The sequence below is a fragment of the Helianthus annuus genome, chromosome 4 (genome assembly GCF_002127325.2).
Source record: "Helianthus annuus cultivar XRQ/B chromosome 4, HanXRQr2.0-SUNRISE, whole genome shotgun sequence".
Taxonomy (NCBI): Eukaryota; Viridiplantae; Streptophyta; class Magnoliopsida; order Asterales; family Asteraceae; genus Helianthus; species Helianthus annuus.
Genome location: NC_035436.2, coordinates 131003550 through 131028039, shown reverse-complemented (window position 1 = coordinate 131028039; position 24490 = coordinate 131003550). Strand labels below are relative to the sequence as shown.

At 37.1% G+C, this 24490-nt stretch overlaps 2 protein-coding genes and 1 long non-coding RNA gene across 4 annotated transcripts; 1 reads left to right on the top strand and 2 right to left on the bottom strand.

Moving 5' to 3' along the window:
* Positions 1-5320: 5320 nt before the first annotated feature.
* On the top strand, positions 5321-6172 carry LOC110933594. The gene has a single exon (XM_022176807.1). The coding sequence runs from the start codon at positions 5321-5323 to the stop codon at positions 6170-6172; it is 852 nt and encodes a 283-aa protein (XP_022032499.1).
* Positions 6173-6311: 139 nt separating this feature from the next.
* Positions 6312-19192, bottom strand: LOC110936718 (intermediate cleaving peptidase 55, mitochondrial). 2 transcript variants are annotated; one of them, XR_002590231.2, is made up of 14 exons: positions 18931-19192; positions 18007-18078; positions 17637-17900; positions 17430-17522; positions 10502-10708; positions 10189-10292; positions 8333-8399; positions 8143-8250; positions 7947-8039; positions 7689-7779; positions 7268-7333; positions 7120-7175; positions 6978-7038; positions 6312-6589 (listed from the first exon to the last, which is right to left on the bottom strand). XR_002590231.2 is itself a non-coding variant. In XM_022179127.2 (14 exons), the coding sequence occupies exons 1-14, from the start codon at positions 18988-18990 to the stop codon at positions 6479-6481; spliced, it is 1458 nt and encodes a 485-aa protein (XP_022034819.1). In that variant the 5' UTR covers positions 18991-19191; the 3' UTR covers positions 6312-6478. The 2 variants fall into 2 exon arrangements, 1 of the variants encoding a protein (XP_022034819.1); XM_022179127.2 differs by having other exon boundaries at positions 7263-7333; positions 18931-19191.
* Positions 19193-22707: 3515 nt separating this feature from the next.
* LOC118491259 lies at positions 22708-24490 on the bottom strand. Its single transcript, XR_004890999.1, has 3 exons — positions 24036-24490; positions 23773-23957; positions 22708-23028 (listed from the first exon to the last, which is right to left on the bottom strand). It is a non-coding gene; the product is annotated as an uncharacterized LOC118491259 (long non-coding RNA).

Below are 24490 nucleotides of genomic sequence, written 5' to 3'. Positions count from 1 at the left end.
GTGTAGGAGGATCCGGCACCCAATCTTGAGATATTGCACGTCCGTCTTGTTTGATTAGCATATTGTGCAATATGATACATGCATATACTATGCTATGTATTGATTTCTTATTCATCGCACGAACCGGTCGGCTTAGTATACCCCATCTACCCTTTAAAACACCAAAAGCTCTCTCAACATCTTTTCTTGCCGATTCTTGCAACTTTTTGAACACCTTTTCTTTAGCCTCGACAGGAAATGAAGGAGCTTTCACAAAAACAGACCATGATGGGTAGACACCATCCACAAGAAGAAAGCCGCGTCTGTAATATCGTCCGTTAACATAGAATGGACATAAGGGTGCGGTACCATCCGTTACGGTTTGGAACAACGGTGACGTGTGCAAAACATTGTTGTCGTTGTTTGAACCTGGAACACCAAAATATGAATGCCAAAACCATAAATCATTCGGCGTCACCGCTTCAAGTATGATGGTTGGTCTTTTGACGTCACCCCTAACATACGCCCCTCGCAACATAGCCTCATGTGTGACGTAAATACGTGAGATTTCGTGTCTCGGCGGTTTACGTAAAAACTCTTTACCATACAATTTAATGACCGCGTTAGTAAAAAAATTACAGACATTCACGTGAAGTTCTGTCCGACATAGCTAGGTATTCATCAAATTGATCGGGAGGGTTACCTGTCGCTAGTTGGCGAATGGCGGACGTGCATTTTTGTATCGGCGTGAAACTTGGTTTGCCCCTCGCATCGTAACCTTCTTGAAACCATTCTTCAGTTGCTTCGATGTCTCCAACAATCTTTAAAAATAATTCTTTTGGTAAACAGAATCGATCTCTAAACGTTTCGTCATTGTAGACCGGATTCTCCACAAAATAATCGTTCATTAACACTTCGTTAGCATGTATACGATCACGATCCACCATTTTCTTCTTTGGGCGGTTTGAACTAGCTTCAAGTTCGTTATACACCGACACAAAAAATTCAAGCGTCTCATTGTCGGAAGACGATTGGCTATTGTTGTCAATCGGAAACGACGAAGATGTAGGAAAATCCATTTGTGAAATATGTAGAATGTGTGATATGTGTTTGTGTTTTGGTTTGGGTGAAATGGTATAAAAATGTGAAGTATATATAGATTGTTTAAAGGCTTTTTTTATTAAATATAACGTTAAAAAAACGGTCAAAACAACAAAACGGTCGGATTTTTTAAACTTCAACGCGTCAAAAAGACAACATTTTTATGTTTAACGCGTGAAGAATAGGGGGTGGCGGCGGTGTTTTGTCGATGATAGGGGTGAACAAAAGGAAAAACCCGACCCTACCCGACCATTACCTGACCCGACCCGAGAACTGATCAAACATAAAATACAAAACCGATTCACTACCCTAAATATAGGGTCGGTTCCGGTCCATAGGTCCAAGTCGGGTTTCACCATGAAAAGAACTGAGAACCGACCCTGTTTTATATGAAAAATTGGAACCGACCTAAATACCTAGGTACTTGGGTTCGGGTCGGGTTGGGTATATTTTCGGTTCGGTTCTCGGTTATTTTCAGTTCGGACCTAAACTTGCTCACCCCCTAAATGATAACGCGTGATGGGGTGGTATCACGCACCATCCCGGATGACCTTATAATAGTCCGCTAACTTTCAATGTTTCATGCAACACTTCCACCAAAGTGATTGCTAGGAACATGGGTGAAGGGGAATTTTTATTATGACTATTCCCTCTCCGAAATACCAATGGATATTCCTGATTTCACATGTTTACATTACCTTCGGTGAAATGATTCTATTTAAACAAAAATAAATATATATATATATATGACAATACAACTACAATTATACAAACAAGGCCAAACCTGAAGAAGCTTATAAAACTAACTGAACAATTATGCTATTTCAATCATTTTTATTCTAAGTTTTCATATTTAAAAAACTAGCAAAATTCCCCGCGCTATGCAATGGGATTCGGTTGGTGTATATTCGTTTGTTACGATATCGGTATTGTAGCGGCACTTGATAAAGAAACTGAAAACCCAAATTATTTCTCTAATATATATCATAGATGAAAAGTTCTAAATGACTCTACTGATAATATAAACATTTCAGAACTGAAGCGAAAAAACAAATTTAACGCAACTGCGTATTTTGTTTTTTATTGAAAACATATGAACAAAAGTATTAGAAAAAAACAAAACTATAGGGTTAAAAACGGATATTATTTATAATATAAGGTGTGTAATTAAAACTAAAAAATAAAATATTTAAAAAGAAAGAAAAAAGTCAAAGTTACTATTCATGAAAGTTGATAATCACGTGTTGCCGCAAAGTTAAAACGTAAAGTACCGCGAATTATATTTGACCCAACTGGTTTTCGAAAAAAAATTACGTTAAAACGTAGACCAAGTGAAAACGAACATAAAAATAAGTATGAAACGTATCATATTTGATTTGACATATTTCCGAAGAAAATTTACACCGAAATATAAACCAACTTGAATTTATAACGAAACGTGCTTAAAAATAAGCACATAAGAAATAGTGTTTTTTAAGTTAAAGAATGGCACGGCGCGTTGCAGCGGTTTCGAAACGTAACGTAACGTGACTCAAATTTATATCGTCTAATGAAAACGTATTATATTTGATCGGACTCGTTTCCGAACAAAATTTACGCCAATACGTAAACTAACCACAAACATACATAAAAATAAGCACGCCATTTAACCTGACTCATTTCTGAAAAAAAAAAAAACGTCAAAACGTACATAATAATAAGCATAAGAACATATTATATTTGACCCAACTCATTTCTGGAAAAAATATTACGTCGAAACGTAAATAAACTTGAGCTTACCGACACATACATAAAGATACACGTAAAACTTGATTACAAAGTCTCTAGAAAGTTAATGGATTGTAATTGTCAATGCTAAAAGTTGAGGGGTAAACGTATACAAAAATAATTAAATACAAAAACATAAAAAAGGTCAAAGTCAAAGCACTATTCACAACCAGTAAATTGCCTCGCGCATTACCACGGCGTCCGAAAAAAATACGTCAAAACGTAGGCCAATTAAAAATGTACATAAAAATAAGCACAAAAACCTATTATATTTGTCTCGACTCTTTTGCGGGGAAAAAATTATGTCAAAATGTAGACCAACCGAAAACGTACATAATAATAAGCATAAGGTTATATTATATTTGATCCGACTCATTTCCTGGAAAAAATTACGTCGAAACGTAAATCAACTTGAATTTATTCTCACATTTACATAAAAATAAACACGTAAAACTCGATTACAAAGTCTCTAAAGAATTAAAGGGTTGTAACTCTTACGCAAATAATATGGGAAAATTACGAAAATGTCGTTTGACCAAAGCTCTTTTCAAATTTGTCACCCTCCTGCGTCCTCGGAAGGACTACTCAGCCTCGGAAGCGTCCCTATGTTTTGTTGAAGCGTCCATGTCCTAGAAGCTGACACGTGTCCGACATGTTTATGCGTCCTTGAAAGGACCATTCCGGGATGCGTCCTTCAAGCACGGGATGCGTCCTTCAAGCACGGGATGCATCCTTCAAGCACGGGATGCGTCCTTCAAACACGGGATGCGTCCATGAAGTACGGGATGCGTCCTTCTCTCTCTCTCTCTCTTCTCTTTCTCTCTCCTCTCCTCTCTCTCTCTTTTCTCGTTCTCTTCTAATTAAAATGGAACAACAGTGTTGAAATCAACACAGTCAAAGATCCCAAATAGAGTTCAAGGAGGATGACGAAATGTGCATTGGGAGAGAGGAGAGAGGGGAGAGGAGAGAGGAGAGAGAAAGAGAAAGAGAAGAGAGAGAGAGGAGAGAGAAAGAGAAAGAGAAGAGAGAGAGAGATGTGTCGGCGTCGGCCAAAAGAAGAGGAAGAGAGGAGAGAGAAAGAGAAAGAGAAGAGAGAGGAGAGAGAAAAAGACGCATTGGAATGCGTCTGGGCCCACATACAAAATGCCACATGTCAGCTTCTAGGACATGGACGCTTCAACAAAACATAGGGACGCATCCGAGGCTGAGTAGTCCTTCCAAGGACGCAGGAGGGTGACAAATTTGAAAACAGACTTGGTCAACCAACATTTTAATATTTTCCCAAATAATATTCATAAAATATAAAAGTAAATGAAATCAATAAATACAAAATTCTTAGCACTATGTATCTGTTTTATTTTAAAATGAAAATACAACTAATATGGATATTGCAGTTCACCGTGTACACATATTCCGTAAAAAAGGTTGGGCCCGGCCAGCAAATTTATGGGTTGGCAGTTGGCACCAACAGGTTCGTAAAGATGAAAACATGACGTGACATACACGAAACCCCCCACTTGAATCTCTTTTTTTTTTCTTTTTATCCAACCCGATAACATTGCTCCTCTTCGATGTTTTCATAATTGGAATGGCCGGCCGGTCGGACCGGTAACATTGTTATCGGACTGGGCCGGATTTTTTAACAAAAAAAAATTCTTGATATTATGAAATATGAACCATTGAACCCAAATCCTATTTGAAGATTAAGAGCTTCAATCATTTGCTATTTTGATCTATCCAACTTGGTTAAATATTTAACTATAATATTATATGATATAAATATATAGCATAATATATCATATCTTAATAATTTTTAAGTTTATTATTTTGATTGTGTATGTATTACTATAAGAGACACTTATATACACATACATACAGAGCTTTTACTTTTAATCAAGTTATAATACAATTTTATTGATCATTAATTAATTTATTTATTATGTCATTAGATTTCTAAAATACATGAGGTTCAAATTCAATCAAAAATCAATCTGGTTGTGAAAACCTTATTCCTCTTTTTTTTTAAGGCAGAGAACGACGTGCCAACCACCATGACACCGGGCGTTGTGGCCAAGGTCAACTACTCGACCGTCGCCAGCCCCTTGGCTCTCCCCAGATGCGCGGAACCCGACCTCCACCCGCCCGAAGGTACGACAGTGGAATAATCGGTAAAACCTCGCTTCTCATCCAAGTCGAACCGGCACCACCCGTATTCGCTCTTCACCTGGATGCCGCAAAAAATAACGAAGAGAGTGAGAATCAAATCTGGGACACAAAGAACACCAATTCTTTCCCAAACCACTCCACTAGTACATCATTGGCTTTATTCCTCTCTTAAACCCTTTTATTATTTTTTTTTTTCTAATTCTTTTCTTCCACTTCACACAAAATCTAATCATTTAAAAGTGTTAGATTTATACCCCATCTTACCTTCTCATATTGAAATCCTTCCCTATTCTAAATTCCCACAAAAATGAACAATTTCCCTTCATGTTTTAGTGAGCATGGAGTTCAAATAATAGACTCATCATGTTCCAATGCATCCTCCACCATAACTTCAATCATACCCAAACCCTCTCAAAACATTGTCACCTGCATTTACCACTGCAAACTACTCAACAAGTCTCATCTAATCATCATCAACTGGAGCAAGAATCTTGTAGGCCATTGCTTCACCGTCGAAATCGAAGATCCATCACATGAATCTCTCTCCAAGATTCATGTCAAACCCTCCATGTTCTCCAAAAGAAAAGGTTCAAAGTCTGTTACATTTAATCTCATTACAGTTGATCTCAACTGGGACCTCACTGACGCCAAATTCGGGTCCAGCCCAGAACCCATCGCTGGTTTCTTCGTCTGTCTAGTTTTCGATGGGGAAATGGTGTTGTTAATCGGGGATACAACTAAAGAAATGGCGGAGAACAATAAATGTTGGTTGCGGTTAATGAAGAGGGAACATGTTTTTGGTAGCAAAGTTTATGTTACAAAAGCTCAGTTTGAGGACCATGGTCGGGTTCATGATTTGAAGATCGAATGTGATACGATCGGGGTTGATGATCCGTGGCTCATGGTGAGGTTAGATGGGAAGATAGTGATGCAAGTGAAGCATTTGGTGTGGAAGTTTAGAGGGAATAGTAGGATTTTGGTTGATGGGCTTCCTGTGGAAGTGTATTGGGATGTGCATAATTGGTTGTTTGGATCAACTACCGGAAGCGCAGTTTTTATGTTTCGTACGTGTTCGGTTGTGGATCGGTCGAATGTTGCGTGGGCTGGTTTGCGGAGTTCTAGTTTTTGTTTGATGGTTTATGCTTGGAAAAATGAATGAATGATGTATGATTTGAGGAAATGTGATTCATTTTTATACGCGCTTTGTTAATTATATTTCAACTTCACAATGTAGATCGATTTTGCTTCAATATACTAATAACACATGAATATAGTGTTAAAATAACCCCAAGCACAAGGACGATCAAACATATAAATAATAATGTGTAGCGACGGGTGTCATATCTTATTCAAGTTGTAATTGATTTAATAATTGGCGTCCGATAATATCGAAAGATACAATGGCAAAATTAACTAAATATATTGTGTGTTAGGTGTGTAGGACTGCTTAGAGCACTAGTTCGATTCAAAAACTCGAAGCAGAAATCTTGCTAGTCTCTGTTCCCACGCCATAGCTGTGGTTGTTCAACAAGGTTTCTATGTGGTTCGTTTCTTTTGGCAATGAACCTGTAAGAACCTGTTTACCAAAAAAAAAAAAAAAAAAAAACCATTCATCATATATCGCTGCAATATTCACAAGACATGAAAGTTAACAACTAAAAAGTTCGACTAAAACTAAAGGTTCAATTCCTAACATGTTTCGACATAATCAGGTTTCGGGTAGTCATATTCAACTTGTTTAATAAAAGCATTGTGTACATGTTTAATCCATTTAATTAAACATCTCAACCCACCAACTGTTTTAACCTATTACAACCTCATTTAACTAAACGACTCGTGTCAAGATACACTATTTTCAGTGTGTCCAGGGTTAGGGTTAATAAATTTTAAAACAAATAAACATATGGGTTCAACGATTCAAATCGCCAAGATTGACACTGCTAGCTAAAACGCTATGCTTATACCTCGTAACCTGTGTCTGTAATCAGGACTTCATCCTCAATCCTGATCCCAATGCCTTGGTATCTGCATCCAACAAATGGGTTGCTTTTTGTATCTAACCGTTATACATAACTAGCATCCATGACATAACCGTTAGGTACCTACCTCGGTGCACAGTCGAAATTGGGAGGGATATATACCCCTGGTTCAATTGTTATCACCTGTTCATAAAAGTGAAAAAAGCTTGGTCAAACAAATGGCAATCAAAATTAAGAAACAGTCAAAAAGATGATCAAAAAAGAACTTACAACACCTGGCTTTAAGGTGCGGTCATAGCCGATCTTAGAACAATCATGCACATCCATTCCCAAATAATGACCTGTATAAACAAGTAAAACAGCCTACTTTTTGTTATAAAAAACAACTTAAATTCTGATTGGGTCAATAGCCTCACAGCTTTACCATTTCATGCAATTATTTTATACACATGTATTGTTTTTTATAAGTTTCTGCAATTTTAGGGTATTGATATACAAAACAAATAAAAGAAAATTTGTTCGGGTTAAACAGGTCATGTTCGTGAAAACCCGGAACACTCGTGTCGTGTTTGGGTTCATGTGTCGAGTTCGGGTCGGTTTTCTCAGTCAACCCACGAAAATGACCTGTTTAGCACCAGAAACATAATAAAGTTATCGTTTAAAATTTAATTAAAAATTAAACCAAAGAGAGATTACCTATGCTAGTTGGATTCAACTGGTGGTAGCTATGAAGACGGTTATCTTTCAATATTCCAATCTCCTTCAGTCCTCTAGCAAGTTTGTCAACCTACACATCACATGACGATGGTAAATAAAAAATAAATAAAAAAACATGACGATGATAATAAAATATATTAATATATCAAACAGCATTTTATAGCCAACATAATAAATAGTTGAACTAAGCAATTAAAATATAAAGAACGAAAAAAAAGCAAACTATATAATTCACACCGAGTAGTTGTGTACGCGCTGTATGCTCGTACCAGGTTTGCAAAGTTCAATACATTCTTTGTTGGTCTCTAGAATCAGAGCATAGAGTTCTTTCTGAAATTAAAAGCATTATATCCTATAATAAGCATAATACAAGAAAAAAAGAAACAAAACTACTCTACCTCATAATACTGTTAAGTGTAAAGTCACCACATACATGAACATCGGAAAATCTGCCACATGGCGGCCAGGTCCGTGTGAGGTCACTAACGTAGCCGTGCAATTCACACCCAATGTCCATCAAAACAAGGTCTCCATCTTTGACCTAACAATCAATATCATGGTCAATGACAAAAATATATAACCCAGATACGGGTAATTAATTGGATAAATAAAAACAAGCTCACCTTCTGGTCGTTTCGTGAATAATGAATAACGCTACCATTTGGCCCGCCGCCAACTACAGGGTTGAACCTGTGAAACAGTAATTAGTATATTGTTGGACAATAAGCAACATTCTACATATATATATATATAATGTAAGTATCTATAGAAAACCCACTTTAATTTAGAAAACCCGGGAAACTCAAAGCTCCCGATGTTTTTTTTTCTTGAAAAAATTTACACATGTTATATACATGTTTTTAAGGGTTTTGGGCAAAAAAAATCAAAAAAGCGCCGAGTAGATATTTTAAAAAAAAATAAACAAGTTTTGGTGTAACACATGTTACAAATATGTCAGATGAATGTAACATGTGTTACACCAAAACTTGTTTATTTTTTTTAAAAATATCTACTTGGCGCTTTTTTGATTTTTTTTGCCCAAAATCCTTAAAAACATGTATATAACATGTGTAAATTTTTTCAAGAAAAAAAAACATCGGGAGCTTTGAGTTTCCCGGGTTTTCTAAATTAAAGTGGGTTTTCTATACATCCTTCCCCTATATATATATATATATATATATATAGTGGGAGGTTCAATGGGAAACACTAAAAAAGTGGGGAACCGAGTCAAACTAACTCCGATTGGACTCATTCTAGTGGCATTGGAACCGGCTTGTCGAACCCTATATATATATATATATATATATAGGGTTGAGTTCATTTCAGAACTCTAAATAACTACAGAACTTTCAGAACTCCTAATAAACAATCATTTTATACATAAGTTTTTGTATTTAGGATCTTTTTATCATCTATTATATGTATTTCTTTGATTACATACATGTTAAAAGTAGTTTACATATGTTTAATTGCCAAAAGTATATGTGTCATAACTAATTACATATATGTAAAAAAACTAGTGTATATATGTGTAATTATAAAATTACATATAAAAATTAATAAAATTACTCTTAACATGTATGTAATTGTAAAAATACACATAATAAATGATAAAATTATCCTAAACATGAAAATATATAAATAAAAAGATTGTTTGTTAGGAGTTCTGCGAGTTCTGTAAATATTTATGGTTCTGAAATGATCCTCGCCCTATTATATATATATATAGGGGTAGGTTAACGTACAAATGCGCTTATCGTACATTACGTACGCTACAATCTCAGCCGTCCGATCATCTTCCCGCATTGAATTCGCATGTTGGTTTTTTAACATGCGATTTCATCAAAAATTACACATGCGAAATTGTTGCAAAAAACAACATGCTATTTCATCAAAATTATCACATGCGAAACTGAATTACCACATGCGAAGTTGTTACAAAAACACAACCTGCTATTTCATCAAAATTATCACATGCGAAATTGAATTACCACATGCGAAATTGTTACAAAAAAACAACCTTCTATTTCATCAAAATTATCACATGCGAAATTGAATTAACACATGCGAAATTGTTACCAAAAAACACCTGCTATTTCATCAAATTTATCACATGCGAAATTATTACAAAAAAAAAAAAAAAAAAAAAAACAACATGCGATTTTCATTGCGGGAAGATGATCGGACGGCTGAGATTGTCGCGTACGTAATGTACGATAAGGGAATTTGTACAGTACCCTTTACCTATATATATATAGGGTTTAGCTTTTAGTGTTTTATATCAGGGTTTTGCTTTAGGGTTTATCATTAAGATTTAGGGTTTAGGTTTTAGCCTTTAGGGTTTGGGTTATAATTTAGATTTTACGGTTTAGCTTAGGTTTTAGTCGGTTCCCCACTTCTAGTGTTCCCCATTGAACCCAACCCTATGTGTGTGTGTGTGGCAAACTTAGAAACAACTATATTACACAAGGAAACTTACGCCATTCTCTGGGCACCTCTAACTCTGCACTCATATTCAACTTTAGCTGATAAGATACTCTCATAAGGAGACGTCTTGGAGTGCAGCATAGTTTGTAAAAGAGCCTATCGAATAAATGATTCCATTTTATTCAGTAACAATATAATGGCCCAACCGACTCCGAAAAACTATGGTTACATGAACATAAAGTTAAAAATAGGATAATTAAAAAAAATCACCGATTAAATTATATATGAGATATAAAAGGGGAACAAAATTTGGTATTAGTAAAAGAATCAAAACTGTAAAATATAATTGTGGGGCGTTGACATACCTGGCAACCTATAGAAGCAGATTCTCTCATTAGATTAAGCTCAGCTGATGATTTTACCCATCGTGCTTCATGGGTGTACGAAGAGAGATCATCTACTCTACCATTATAGGCAGCTTTTTGGAATGCTTCCAAGTCTGTATAAGTTGGGATAGCTGTCTTCACATTATGATATAACTTTGAACAGTTTTTTATCATGTTTGGGAGGACCTTCAATCAGATGAAAATGATCAGCCATAACAATTGACCATTGCGAACTGATTACCAGTTTAACCAACCGGTGAGAGCATACGTTATACGTATTACATACACACGCACATATAAGCAATAAATTTTAATACAAGTGACTAGTTTCATTGTTCCATCTGGTAGCCTAACGAGATTTCAAATACAGTACCGTAACCAAAGGACCCATATGGCAAAGGGATGAAACCGGTATTGATACTGGACCGAACCGGTACTGTAACACAAATTACCGAAACCAATATGGACCTCATCAGTAAATCAAATCTCGTAATGATAACGACCGGTTGGTACCAGTACCAGGTTTTTCAGTACTTTACCGCAATATACAATTTCATGGTGATATCCAGGATAACGGCATGATACATAAAGTCAATATTCTTATCAAACTTCCCTCAATAATTATCAGATTTCTCACGCATTGAAGCGGTCATTACCCAAAAAATCGAAGTGGAACCCCCCACTCACATAGATGTTGTGAGATGGTAAAAGACTTGATTGATTAATACTCAAAAATATGTTACAATATATAGAGCACAAAACATAAACCCTAGATACCTAACTAAGCTCGTGGGCCCCTGCAGTTGGAGCGGTAGAGAATCGAACACTCATGACTAGAAAACAAAAAAGCATATAAACCAATAATAAGGTAAACATGCTTCGATCGACTCGAAAATCCAAACTTTTGCCATCCACATTTTGCTTGATTGTACTATGTAGTCTTCAGAAATTTGCATAGCAATGGCCGTAGTCCTGGTCTTCAAAAGCATGTGGTTATGGGGTTGTCATGGTCTTCAAAAGCAGGTGGTTATGAGGCTGATTTGACAATATTGATCTTCAAAAAATTCACCAATTTTGTTGGGATTGTAACACAGTAGTTCAATGGTTCGTTTCACGGAGTTAAAAACACGGTTCGCTAGAGGTAAGACGACAACTGGCAATCGTAGTCGTGTGGCGTTGTGTTGAGGCTAGCAAGCAACGGTCCCTTAAAATCCGTAGATCAAGAAATGAGATCATCCAAAAAGAAAAAGAAAAAAAAGGAAACAAAGCAAGGCCGGTGACCGTGGTTGGACGGCGGTCTCTTGGATCCGTAGATCAAGAGATGAGATCCGTAGATCTAAATGAAAACATAATCTCATCAAACGGTAGTTTGAGATCTAATGAAAAAAAGGAAAAAAAAATAGAAGTAGCTGCTACAATTAGCCGTAACCCAGAAACGAACCAAAAGAATAATGGTGAACGATTAAAACTACAACCCAACCAAATCAATGTGAAAATGATAAACAAATAAAACTTGTTTTCATTCAGCTTCCAACCAGAGAGTACTTGGCCACCACCACCAACAAAAAATGAATAATAATGAAATTGAGACACTAATCATTTTCCGTGAACAAAGAATCCCAGGTTTCAAAAGAAGTCAACCAATACGTCGCCAAGGAATAGCCATGGAGAAGACAACCTTGACAAAACAGAAGAATCCGTTCGAAATGGAAAACCAACCGCACAAAAAGGTACGACCTATATTCTGAGCAAAGCCCAAAATCCGATGGCAGCCGAAGGCTGGACGCGCCGATAAGATGCGGCGGCGGCAGAACTTTGTGGAGGTGCATGGGAAGGCGTACCAGCGGCGGTTTTCAGCAGATGGCTAATCGGAGCAAGCCGGTTGTGATGGCGATGATGGTGAGACTTAAGGGCGTCTCGCAAAAAGATTCGGACATGTTGCTTGGATCTTCAACCGATAACGAAGCTTCATTGAACAAAAAACTAGAAAATCAAAATTAAACGAAAAAGAAACGGAGGTATGACAGGGCAGTGGCGGCACGCCGCTCTGTCTAGGGTTATTTTTGTGTTTTGGCACAGGGAAGACGATATCAAGAACCCTAAGGCTCTGATACCATGTGAGATGGTTAAACTGAATTCAATATCATTGAAAGATTAAGTTACAAAATATAGACATCATAACAAAACCCTAATAGGCCCGTGGGCTCTTACAAACAAACCTTAATCTGATAATACTATCTAAATATCTAATAGATGTTTCTCAAAATCTAGGATTTCTCTAAAAAAGGTGAACTAAGGGCTTTGAAGGGGCCGATACAACTTCCGTTTTTTAGAAAAGTTCAAAAATAAAACGAACATTGCATTGACCACTTCAAATCCCTTAGCTCAACTTTCTTTAGAAAAATCCTAGATGTGGACAAACATCTACATGAAGAGGAGTGCACCTCGATTTTTGTGTAATGGATGGCTTAATGCGTGAGAATATTGATAAGTATTGGGGGAAGTTTGATAAGCTTAATGATTGTATTTTGCCGTTATCTTGGATCCTACTATGAAATTGAAATTTTGTTTAACATTGATGATACAAACCTGTGGGTCGACCCATGTCTCGTGGGCAGCTCCAGCCGGGTATTTGACCCATTTAATTATTAGTGGGAATTGGTTTTGGGGGGATCAGTTCTAGGAACAAGTAGTGGGCCAAAATTAGTGGGGCAGTTAGTTTGATCTAATCTTATTAATAGTTGTGTTTGTTTAGATTAGGGGGTTGTTTTTTATTATAAAAAATAGGGTTTCAAAACCTAAGTAGTTAATGCAGTAAAATATCGGATATCGGTCAAGGACCAATATTTGAGATATCGGTTATTACGGTGGAATATCGGTAATTTTAATATCATGCTAAATTTATATATATAGCAATTTAACACTAACAGTTCAGTATACTCTCCTACCATTAACAAATTAACCTTTAACTTGCAAAACACTAACAATTGTAGCAAGTAGGAACTGACTAAGACTTAAAACACTAACAACTAACAATTAAGACTTAAAACACTAATAGCAGCATTAAGAAGAAAGACGAATGGTAGAAATAAGAGAAAAGGAACTGATGTTGGGAAAATCGATGATATATTGTGTTGGGTTCGTAGGCTTTAGGGTAGCCGGCCCTAATTAGGGTTAGCCTGCCCTAGTTAGGGTTAGCCGGCCCTAGTTATTAGGCCCACTTAGTTAACTTGTTGACCAAGTAGGAAACCCTAATCTTGTTCTATAAATACCTATGATGTAATTGTAATCTGTGTCATTCTGAAAACAGTTGTGAGCATCTAATAAAAGTAAAACCCTAGTTGCAACCCGTGGACGTAGGTCACCTTGACCGAACCACGTAAATTCTCGTGTTCTTTATTTTCTACTAGTGTGTGTGTGTGTGTGTTTGTTCCGCTTCCGCTCGAGCCTACTCTGATCCGATACCCCTAACAAGTGGTATCAGAGCCAAAGGTTCAGTAAAATACACGGTTCACACGGTTATCGCAGGAGAAGGAGAGAGCTGGACGGAAGATCTTGATCTGCTGTTGCTGCCGTCGCCGCTGACTTGTTTATGGCCCGTACCTATTCTCTGGTTACGGCTCGTAAGGTCTAGGGTTTGCGCCGTAGGGTTTGCTGTTGCAGATCTAGTGGTTTTGGGGTGTTTGGCGATTAGGGTTTCGGTTCTTGAACCCTAGTTATTCGCTGGTTTACGCTCGGGTTTGCAGGAGAAGTCGCTGGTTCGGGTACTTCGGGTTTCTGGTTTATTGAAAGTTGCTCGGGTTTCGGTTGCTTGGTTCCTTGTGGTTTTTTCTGGTTTTCTCGTTTGTTATGGCTGAAGACGGGAAGTTCCGAATCGAGAAGTTCAACGGTACTGATTTTGCATGGTGGAGAATGCAAATAGAGGCGTTGCTTGGTGAATGCGATTTGGATGTGGTATTGGAAGAAAAACCTGCTGGAATGGATAAAGCTGCCGAGGCAATTTGGAAGTCAAAGGACAAAAAGGCAAGAGGTAAAATTACATTGGCTTTGACGAGGAGCGTTGCATTTAATATGAGGATGAACGAGGGCAGTTCAGTTTCAGTTGCTGATCACATTAACGAAGTCAATTCAATTTTGTCCAGGTTAGCAACTGTGGGCATGAAGTTGGATGATGACACTCAGGCTGTGGTTTTGTTATCTTCCTTACCTGATAGCTGGTCAGGATTTGTGACAACGGTCACTGAAACTGCTGGAACTGGAAATTTGAAGTTTGATCGGGTCCGAGATAGTGTTTTGGGTGAAGACGTTCGCCGGAGGAACACTAGTGGAGGATCTACTTCTGGTATGCTCAGTGTTAGCAGGGGAAGAGGTAAAAACAGAAGCAGTGGGAGTCGTGGGAAAAGCTTGTCTAAAGCTGGGAAGAATGTGAGGTGCTGGAACTGTGGTGAAAAGGGGCATGTTAAAAACGAGTGTCCTGATCCTAAGAAAGAGGGTGGTAGCCAGCATGTAAACAGTGTTGTGTCAGATGAATCTGATGGTGACGTACTGATTTGCTGTGAAGAGTCTATAGATTCTTGGGCTATGGATTCTGGTTCTTCGTTTCACGCCATGCACAGCGGGGAGACGATGGTGAATCTGAAAAAGGGAGACTTTGGAAAGGTACGATTAGCTAACGGTCATGTTCTTAATGTTACGGGTATGGGAGATGTCAATCTGAAGACTCCACCGGGCACTACATGGAACTTAAAGAACGTCAGGGTAATTCCAGGTTTAACGAAGAAACTTATTTCTGTTAGTCAACTGGATAACCAGGGACTAGATGTTAAGTTTGGTGGTGGGAAGTGGAAGGTGATTGATGGAAATCTTGTTGTTGCCTGTGGGAGGAGACGAGGATCGTTGTATCTAGTTGAGATACCTGCTGAGGGAGTAGCCGTCCCTGTACAACATAAAGTCTAGTTCGCTGAATCTAGTAAGCGGAAAAGGGTTCAATTTGCGAACTTGAATCCTGGTGCTTTGGGGATGTCAGTTGAATGTGGTCGGGGGTCTAAGTTTAAGTCAGTCAGGGGATTTGGTTATAGTGGGAGCATGGGTCGTGTTCCGGGTACAATCACAAAGAACCGTTGGGTTTTGAAGACGAAGATTCCGACTAAAGAAAAAAGCTCTCCTGGAAATAGTTTGCAAAATGTGGAGAGTGGTATTAATTCTCGGTGTATCTCTAGAGCTGGTGGATCGTGCAAGCCGGTTGAGATAGAGAATGGGTCTGATAAGACTGTTGGGTTGGAGCTTGTGGGAACTTCAACTGGTCTCTCAGGTACTTGATGAGAGGTGTGGTTGCAACTAGGTGGCTTGGATGTGCCTGAAGTCTTAGCTTGTTCTTGGAACTGGAGGCTGGGAAGACTTGAACGTAAAGATTACTGAAGTTACTGGTGATGGGTTTCTTGGATGCACTTTGTGGACTATGCAAAGCCTCTGAGTGGGAGATTGTTGGGTTCGTAGGCTTTAGGGTAGCCGGCCCTAATTAGGGTTAGCCTGCCCTAGTTAGGGTTAGTCGGCCCTAGTTATTAGGCCCACTTAGTTAACTTGTTGACCAAGTAGGAAACCCTAATCTTGTTCTATAAATACCTATGATGTAATTGTAATCTGTGTCATTCTGAAAACAGTTGTGAGCATCTAATAAAAGTAAAACCCTAGTTGCAACCCGTGGACGTAGGTCACCTTGACCGAACCACGTAAATTCTCGTGTTCTTTATTTCCTGCTAGTGTGTGTGTGTGTGTGTTTGTTCCGCTTCCGCTCGAGCCTACTCTGATCCGATACCCCTAACATATTGGTCAAATATCAGTCCAATATCGGTCGAACATCGGTCAATATCGCCAATATTATCGGTACTGATATTCTGAGCGATATTTTGCACCGTTATCTCGGTAGGGGACCAATAACTGATATATCAATGATATATCGGGATATTAACTACATAGTTCAAAACCTTGTAATCGAAGACTAGCCTCTCTTGAAGACACAATAAACAAACAAAACATAAAAGAAAAGAAAAGGAGATAATACATAGTCACATAGAGATGATTGTTTTTTGGTTTTGTTTTTCTTCTTTTTTACCATTTTCAAACAATTTTTGAGACAAACAAACATAGCAAGTAATATCCCACTCGTAGATTAGGGTTTGGAAAGGATGAGCCGATGAGATGAGAACAAACCTTGCCTCTATCTCAGAACATTGAGAGGCTGCTCCAAATGAGACCTCCAGTAATAATTAGTTGATTACCTAACATACATTCCAACACCACATTCCTATTGACATAATATTACACCTCATTTTTTTGCGATAAAAAAAATTAGCAAACAAAGTACAAACAAGCAGTATCTTACCAAATCTTTACGATGCCTAAATGCAATTCTCAAAAACCCCAAGTATTTAATTTTCCCTTGCTTGGTACTAGTTATTTTTTAATTTTCTGTTTATTTTGTTTTTCAAAACCAAGTCTCTGTTATCACTTTGACAAAGCAACAACTCCTAAATTGATTTCCGTACCAAAAAAAGAGTACTTGTGAAGAATATTAAGTTTCGATTCTCATAAATTCCACATAATACTGAACATCACAGGCTCCGTCAGCCTTCAAAAAACATGTAGCATCCAAGATCCCAAAGCTAACAATAACGTTCGCTCAAAAGTTACCTAGAAAGCTGTCATGTCCTGTGTTGTTTTAAGCATAATGTTTTTAATCGTTTCTTAATATGATCAATTCACATTCTTGGTGAGTTCAAGTGTATCCCTCTCTTTGGTATGGATCCTAAAGTCAGATTATCCTTATATTGTCCATGGATAGGAACTAGCAGACCATAGTGATAATTAACAAACAGATAAACAAAAAAATAAATTGTACAGTACTAACCTTAGGTAATTGACTAATAGGAAATGACTGATTAGCCTTAAAATATTCTGTAGCAACATCGACTCCAGCAATCTGTCCTTGCCAAGTAACATCCTAAAAATCATTTCAGAAAATATTTAGCCACTAAATATTGTACTTGTTTATATCAACGTATTATTTAGCACCAAAAGTTTCTGATATCACAAGGATTCAGGCAGGCAGGCATACATGAGGGGACGGTTCAGGCATGAACATGCACAAACCCAAGTCATGACCCAATACAGCTATCCCACCAGGCTGTTGGCATCCAGTTATATATAGATAATCAGCATCTTGGCGAAAAGTGTAAGGAACAACATCGGTCATCATCTTTACAGGAGCAGCTGCAACAATGGCCACGCTATGTTCCGGAAGAAATTCCAATAATCTTTTTCTCCTTGATACGTATTCATCACAAGTGATTCCTGGTGTAATTTCGCCTTCTTTTAGCAACTACCAATATCGTCACACAAAACGAAAAAAGTTAACATGAAAATGATACATAACACTTGTAGATATTACGGTCAATAAGAAGAAAAGTTATCAGGTAGAAAGGTACCTGAGGATGAGTACTAGGGGTTGGCTGCCCAGCATCAAAGAGCTTGCCAGAAGAATAAAAATGGCGGAGTACCTGCCAATATTAACAAAAATATATAAGCTTTGAAACAAGACGGGCTGCAAACAAACCCAACAAACAGAAACAAGGCTTATCCATATCCGTTAGTTTACCAAACAAATGAACGAACATGATTACATGAACACTTGAAACGAATGTTCGTGTTCGTTTGTTACGAACTGAACAAACACAAACAGGACTTGTGCGTGTTCATTAAATTTAAATGAACTAACAGAAACACTTAGGGGCTGTTTGTTTAGCTCTTAATTAGGCTCTTAATGGTTCAGACCTCTTACGTGTTCAGCACTTAATGGTTCAGACTGTTTGTTTCCCGAGCAGATGTCTGAATGGTTCAGACATTTGCCTCTGAATGGTTAAGTTTTATACTGAGTCTGAATGGTTAAAGACCTCTAATTTGAATTGGTCAGACGTTTGCCTCGGTTAAACATTATACCGGCTATTAATGGTTCAGACCTAGACCTTTACTGGTTCAGCACTTAATGATTCAGACCGACCTCTTACTGATTCAGCGCTTAAACACACAGATTTTCCTGTTCGTGTTAGTTTATTACCAACTGAACAAAATGACTGAACACGAACACTTAGACGAACAGGAATTTGTGTCCGTGTATTAAATAAACAAACTACCTGACGGACAAACAGTTCTCTCAGAAGTATTTAATTTACAAGCTAATGTAGCCTGTTTATGAGCAAATTTTTAACCATAACTAATCGCATATGTCACTAAAACCGAAGTAAATCGTCACATAATTTAATAACTGATCATAAAACTAAGATCAAGCAGTGTCAATGATCAAGTCTTTATTCGAACAAGCAAATATTGAAGAGGTTGCAAAGAGTACGAACTTGATTGACTAATTTGAATGAAGACCTATTAGTGGTTAGTTTTCTCTGAAGATATTGCATCCTGCAACTTCCTGTCTTCTCGCTCGATGCAAGTGGATTTGTAAATAATGCGGGAACGGATATCAAGAGAATAGCTCGCCGGAGTCGGCACCTGAATTTTTTAGGTCTTCAATTTAGGGTTTGGGCAAAGGGGGAAAAACAAATTGAAATCCGAAACATTTTGCCCGGTTATAGCAGTTGAACGAACCTGACAAGTAAACCCAAAACCTTACATATTTAGAACTAGTTTTTATTTTTTCATGGTTTTGGAACTCGGTGGTATACCCGTTTATCCGATAAAGTCTACCCATTTACTCGATTGTATGCCTGATATAACTTCTTTAATATTTTTAGGTAATTGGTTAGGATGGCATGGGTTAGTATGAGTTTAGGTTAGGATGAGTTTATTAAAAATGGATTAGGATGGGTTTAGGTCAAGATAAGTTTTTGTCAAGATAGATTGGGGCATGATAACCTAAAAATATAAATAAATAAAAAAGGGTAAATTACACTTTTCGTCCTTTATGTTTGTATCGTATTGCAGTGGATGACCTTTAACTTCAATAATTACAGTTAGAATCCTTTATTTGGAAAACTCATTAAACCTAACAGCCTTTAACCTTAACTTAGTTAAATTTTTAAGTTAAATTTGATCACATAAGGGTAATATAGTCTTTTTATCAATTTAATTAAAATTATTATAATAAATAAAACAAAAATAATTTAAAGAAAGGGAAAATTACCAAAATGTCGGTTGACCAATTGCATTTGCAAAATTGTCACGTTCCTGCGTCTTTGGAAGGTCCTCACAGCCTCGGAAGCGTCCGTCTTTCATGTTGAAGCGTCCATTTCCTACAAGCTGACACGTGTCCGACATGTTCAAGCGTCTCTTGATTAATGTTCATGCGTTGGTGGACGCAATGATTCCACGGCTTGCGTCCCTGGTTTCATATCGTTTCTAAAGCGGCTGAGGATTTATTTGGCTGACGCACCGGAATGGTCCGGCTAAAGATGAGCAATGGTTCGGCTGACGCTTTCCCCAGCGTCCTGCTGACGCACCATAATGATCTGGCCGACGCTTTAAAAATGACTCGCCGACGCTTTAAAACGGACAGGCGGACGCTTTAGCTTAGGCCGACGTTTTAAAAATTTCTGTCGATGCTTTAGAAAGTCTGAGCGTGTTCAATTTTTAAGGGGGGCATTTTTAAATTTTTTGAAGTTCAATTTATTGTTAAACGGTTTGGTTTTGACATATTTATAATCCCCCCCTTTAATTATTAACATATAACAATTTATTCTTAAACCGTTTCAAGATTTCTTCCCCTATATATACCACCAGTTCTTCATAAAATCCTCATTCTGCATTGATCATCTAATGAAAATTTCCTTTACCCCTGTAGATTTCACACCTTCAAAATATGATCAGACCCCCTGAAATTGATTTGTGTGAAGTTGCTTTAATTGAAGATGACGTTTTCCTAAGCTTTAGAGTTGTCATTGTTTGTAATCGACAATACTTGTCTGATGGCACGGGTGTCAGCCGATTTCTCCGTCCTCTACCTCTGATCACTACAAAGTGTTCAAGAGCTCATCTACAAAGAACACGTGATGCATCAAACGGGTTGTTCGGCACATGACGGTGAAGAAACTGTGAACAACCCGTCCCATATCACTTCCGCTAAAGTGTAAACAACGTGTTGATGGAACTTACCATTTCAAGACACATCGTTTATCTTTGGTTGGTGTTTTGATGCGAACTCCGAAAGCAGAAATAAATTCATTCTTAATTTAATATTTCTGTCCGGATCTTCTACCCAGAAGGAATTAGCAGTTTGACGAAGTTATTTGAAGACTATTTAATTCAGTTGGAAATAGCAGTTTGGCGTAGTTTATGTTTGCTTGTAACACGTGATTTCAAACACGTCTTGTAATAAATATCTGTTTTTAGGTTGTATTTTTTTTTTTGTTTTTTCGTTTTTTTAATGTAATGTTTAGGTTTTATGTTTTTATGTTAACATAAAAATGGGGTAAACGTAGAAAAGTAAAATTATTTTGTTGTTTAATCGGAAACAGATTAATTATTAAAATATGATTTTTTTTTATTTCTAGAGTAGTATTTATAGGCCACTAAGTAATAAAATATTGGGAAAAATAATTTTCTTATATAATCATTTTATTTTAGGGAATTATTTTATAAATTATAGACAAAATTCTGACCATCTCCATTAATTAACATTGAAAAATGGGAACGGTCTGGCTGACGCAATCGAGAAGTCCTATTGACGCAATAGAGAAGGCCCGCCGACGCTTTAAAAAAGGTCTGGACGACGCTTTAAAGAGTCTGAACGGACGCTTTAGCTTTGGCCGACGCTTTAAAAAGTGTGAACGTGTGCAATTTTTAAATTTTTTTAAGTTCAACCCTGTTTATATACATACAATCTTTTGTTCACCATATCCTCTACCCCCCCCCCATTAGTGTTCACAGTTCACAGCTTCAAAAAATAGGCAGACCTCCTGAAAATTATTTTTTCGAATTCAACAAACGGGTTTAAGAAGTCATCTACAACGGACACAAATCTCCTCCGATTTCATCGGATGTGATCGGATTTCCCCTTTCACGTGCACTGTGGGGTCGATCGGGTTCAAGAACTCATCTACAACGGACACGTGAAGGGTCTAACGGGTTGTTCACCAATGTGTTGCCAGGTCTCCAAACATAACTGAAGCCGGTGAACCGTTGAAGAAAATGTGAACAACCCCTTACATATCACCTAGTCCAATATAAATGTGGGTTGATGGAACTTATCAGTTCACGACCCATCTTTATCATTGCTAGGTGTTTCGATGCAAATTCCGGAATCAGAATTCGGATCTCCTACCCCGTTTTAAATTTACGGAAGTAGCGGTTTGGTGTATTCTAGTTCAAGTTTTAAATTTATGGAAGTAGCAGATTGGTGTATTCTAGTTCAAATGATTATGTTTGTATTTTTTTATGTTATGTTTTTTATGTACTTTGTATTCAATCATAATAAAGTTATAAAGTTTACTGATTTACGTTTGAATTCTAGTTCAATTGCAGTAAAATTCAATGAAAAAAAATTATATAATAATGAACTTAACGCGGTTCAGTTTTTGCCAAGGGTTTAGGCTTACGGGGTTTGGGTCTAAGGGTTTTGGGCTTACGGGGTTTAGGCTTAAGGGGTTCAGTTTTTTGCCAAGGGGTTTGTGCTTACGGGGTTTGGGCTTAAGGGGTTTGGGTCTAAGGGGTTTGTTGTGTCACACCCCAACCGATGGCGGAAACATCGGGATGAGACGAACAAATTGCTCAAAACAACATAACACTAAATGTGACAATAATTTATTTAATTCATTTCATAAACTTTAAAGTGAAATATATAGTTCCAAACAACACAACATATTGTTCAACAATAATTCAAATGTTATGTGGGTTTCTAGAGTTCATCCTAGCTTGATTCTTGAATCTTGTACTTTCAACCTGCAATATGTATTAAAATAATGTCAACAAAAACATGTTGGCGAGTATACAAGTTTTCATACATAGTATATACATGTTTAAAATGTTTACTCAATTCCAAATGTGAAATACCATACCATATTGACAGTATATACTCGAAACGATGTTACTCTATGTGCCCAAACCAAAGTTTAACGCAATTAAAGTGTACCCAAACGAGTTTGAGTAGGTTGACATAGTTTAACCTAACAATACCTGCTCGTAGAACAGGAGGGGCGTTTCTCAACCTATAGCGCTACCATTGTTAGGGGAGGCTTGTACGAAGTTAATGAACACATAGTCATTAGGTGTTTACAGTAGCATAACATGTCTAACATGAATAGAGTGTGTCACATAGAATATGGAATGAGTGTGCATAAAATGTTTAATGTGTTGTGATGTTTGATATGTAATACATATTGCACCCAAAAGTGTAAAACGAAAATGGGTCATGTATACTCACATTGATTGCGTTGCGTTTCTTGGTAAATAATAGAGAGTGGAGTTGAATCCAAGAGAGTTGTGACAAGCGCAAGAGATTTACCCTATTTAATTGGGAATTCGTAAATGATTATTAATAATGATAAGAATAGATTAAATTGATCAAAATAAACTCCGATTCAAAACAACGAGAACCTTATTAAATTATAGATTCTAATATTTCACAATAGTATATTTGACTAAAATAATGAAATATTGAATAATAATATGTATTATTAATAAATCTGATTAATAACAGTAATAATAATAATAATAATAATAATAATATATTAATAATAATAACAATAATAATAATTCTGATATAGATTAATAATAAATCTGATTATATATATAATAATAATATAAACAAAATTTATGTTTATATGGGTTATATTAATTTTAGTGATAATACTAGTTATTTTAGTATTAACAATATTAATACTAGTCTTAAATAATTACAACAATAATAATATAATAAGAATAGAATAATAATATTAATAATAATAACCGGTTTTCTAAAATTTTATAATAATAATGACAGTTAATAAGATTAAAAATAAGAATGTCATTAATTAAGAAAATGATAAAAATATATACCGAAAGTAATAATTATGTTAATAATCTTATCCTTACTTTTATATGCATATAAAGCATTTAAAATGAAACATCATCACCTTCTTTGTTTAAAACAAACCAACCAAACAAAACTGAAGGAAAGAAAAAATGAAGTCGAGTGGTCAGTTATGTACATGAGTGCTTACAAAACATGAAACAGAAGCAAAATATGAACTTGTAAATGAAGAGTATACCGATCACACGATCTTGAGTTCCCGTTGTGTACTCCGAGCGGCTCCAGCGTGAGCACGGGTCTTCCAGCAAGTCCCCGGTGGCTTGCGGATTTCCGGCAAATGCTTGAAGTGTAACGAAAAATAGCGAAAGGGTTGGATTGTGTCGAACAGGAACATGAACCATAAAAGAAACAACAACACACCCACTGTAATTAGCGATACGTGTGTTAATCCACATCTGAAATAACTCGAAAAAGAAACGAATAAGTGGACAGAAGGTGTACCGAAACTCGATGATGTAAGATCCTCGTTGGCTTCGGACTCCTTCGGCGGCGCTGGCGGGTTACGTGAAAGGAAGTCGAGTGAAGTGGTTCCTGTCGAAAACTCCGGTCATCTTCTTGCGGAACTCACCGGTGGTCCGTGGAAGTCCGTACAACTGCGGCGAGTTGGTGAGGTGTTTCGAGAAGGATGTGGGACTCGGTATTTATAGGAGTTCGACTGGGTTGCGGGTTTTTTGGATTGGTTCGCGATCACGTGCCGAAGATGGAAACTCAACCGTGATTGATTCGTAAGCATGGAAATGATTGAAACTGTTCGATCAAAAAGGAAAGAATTGTATGATGTTGCTGTCAATCTGTTTGGCGGTAAAGGATTTAAAAAGGAAACAGCGATTAAGTCGCGTATATGTTAAATGTGTGCTGAAGGCTAGCACCAGTTCATAAGATGGTGCAGTGGTTGA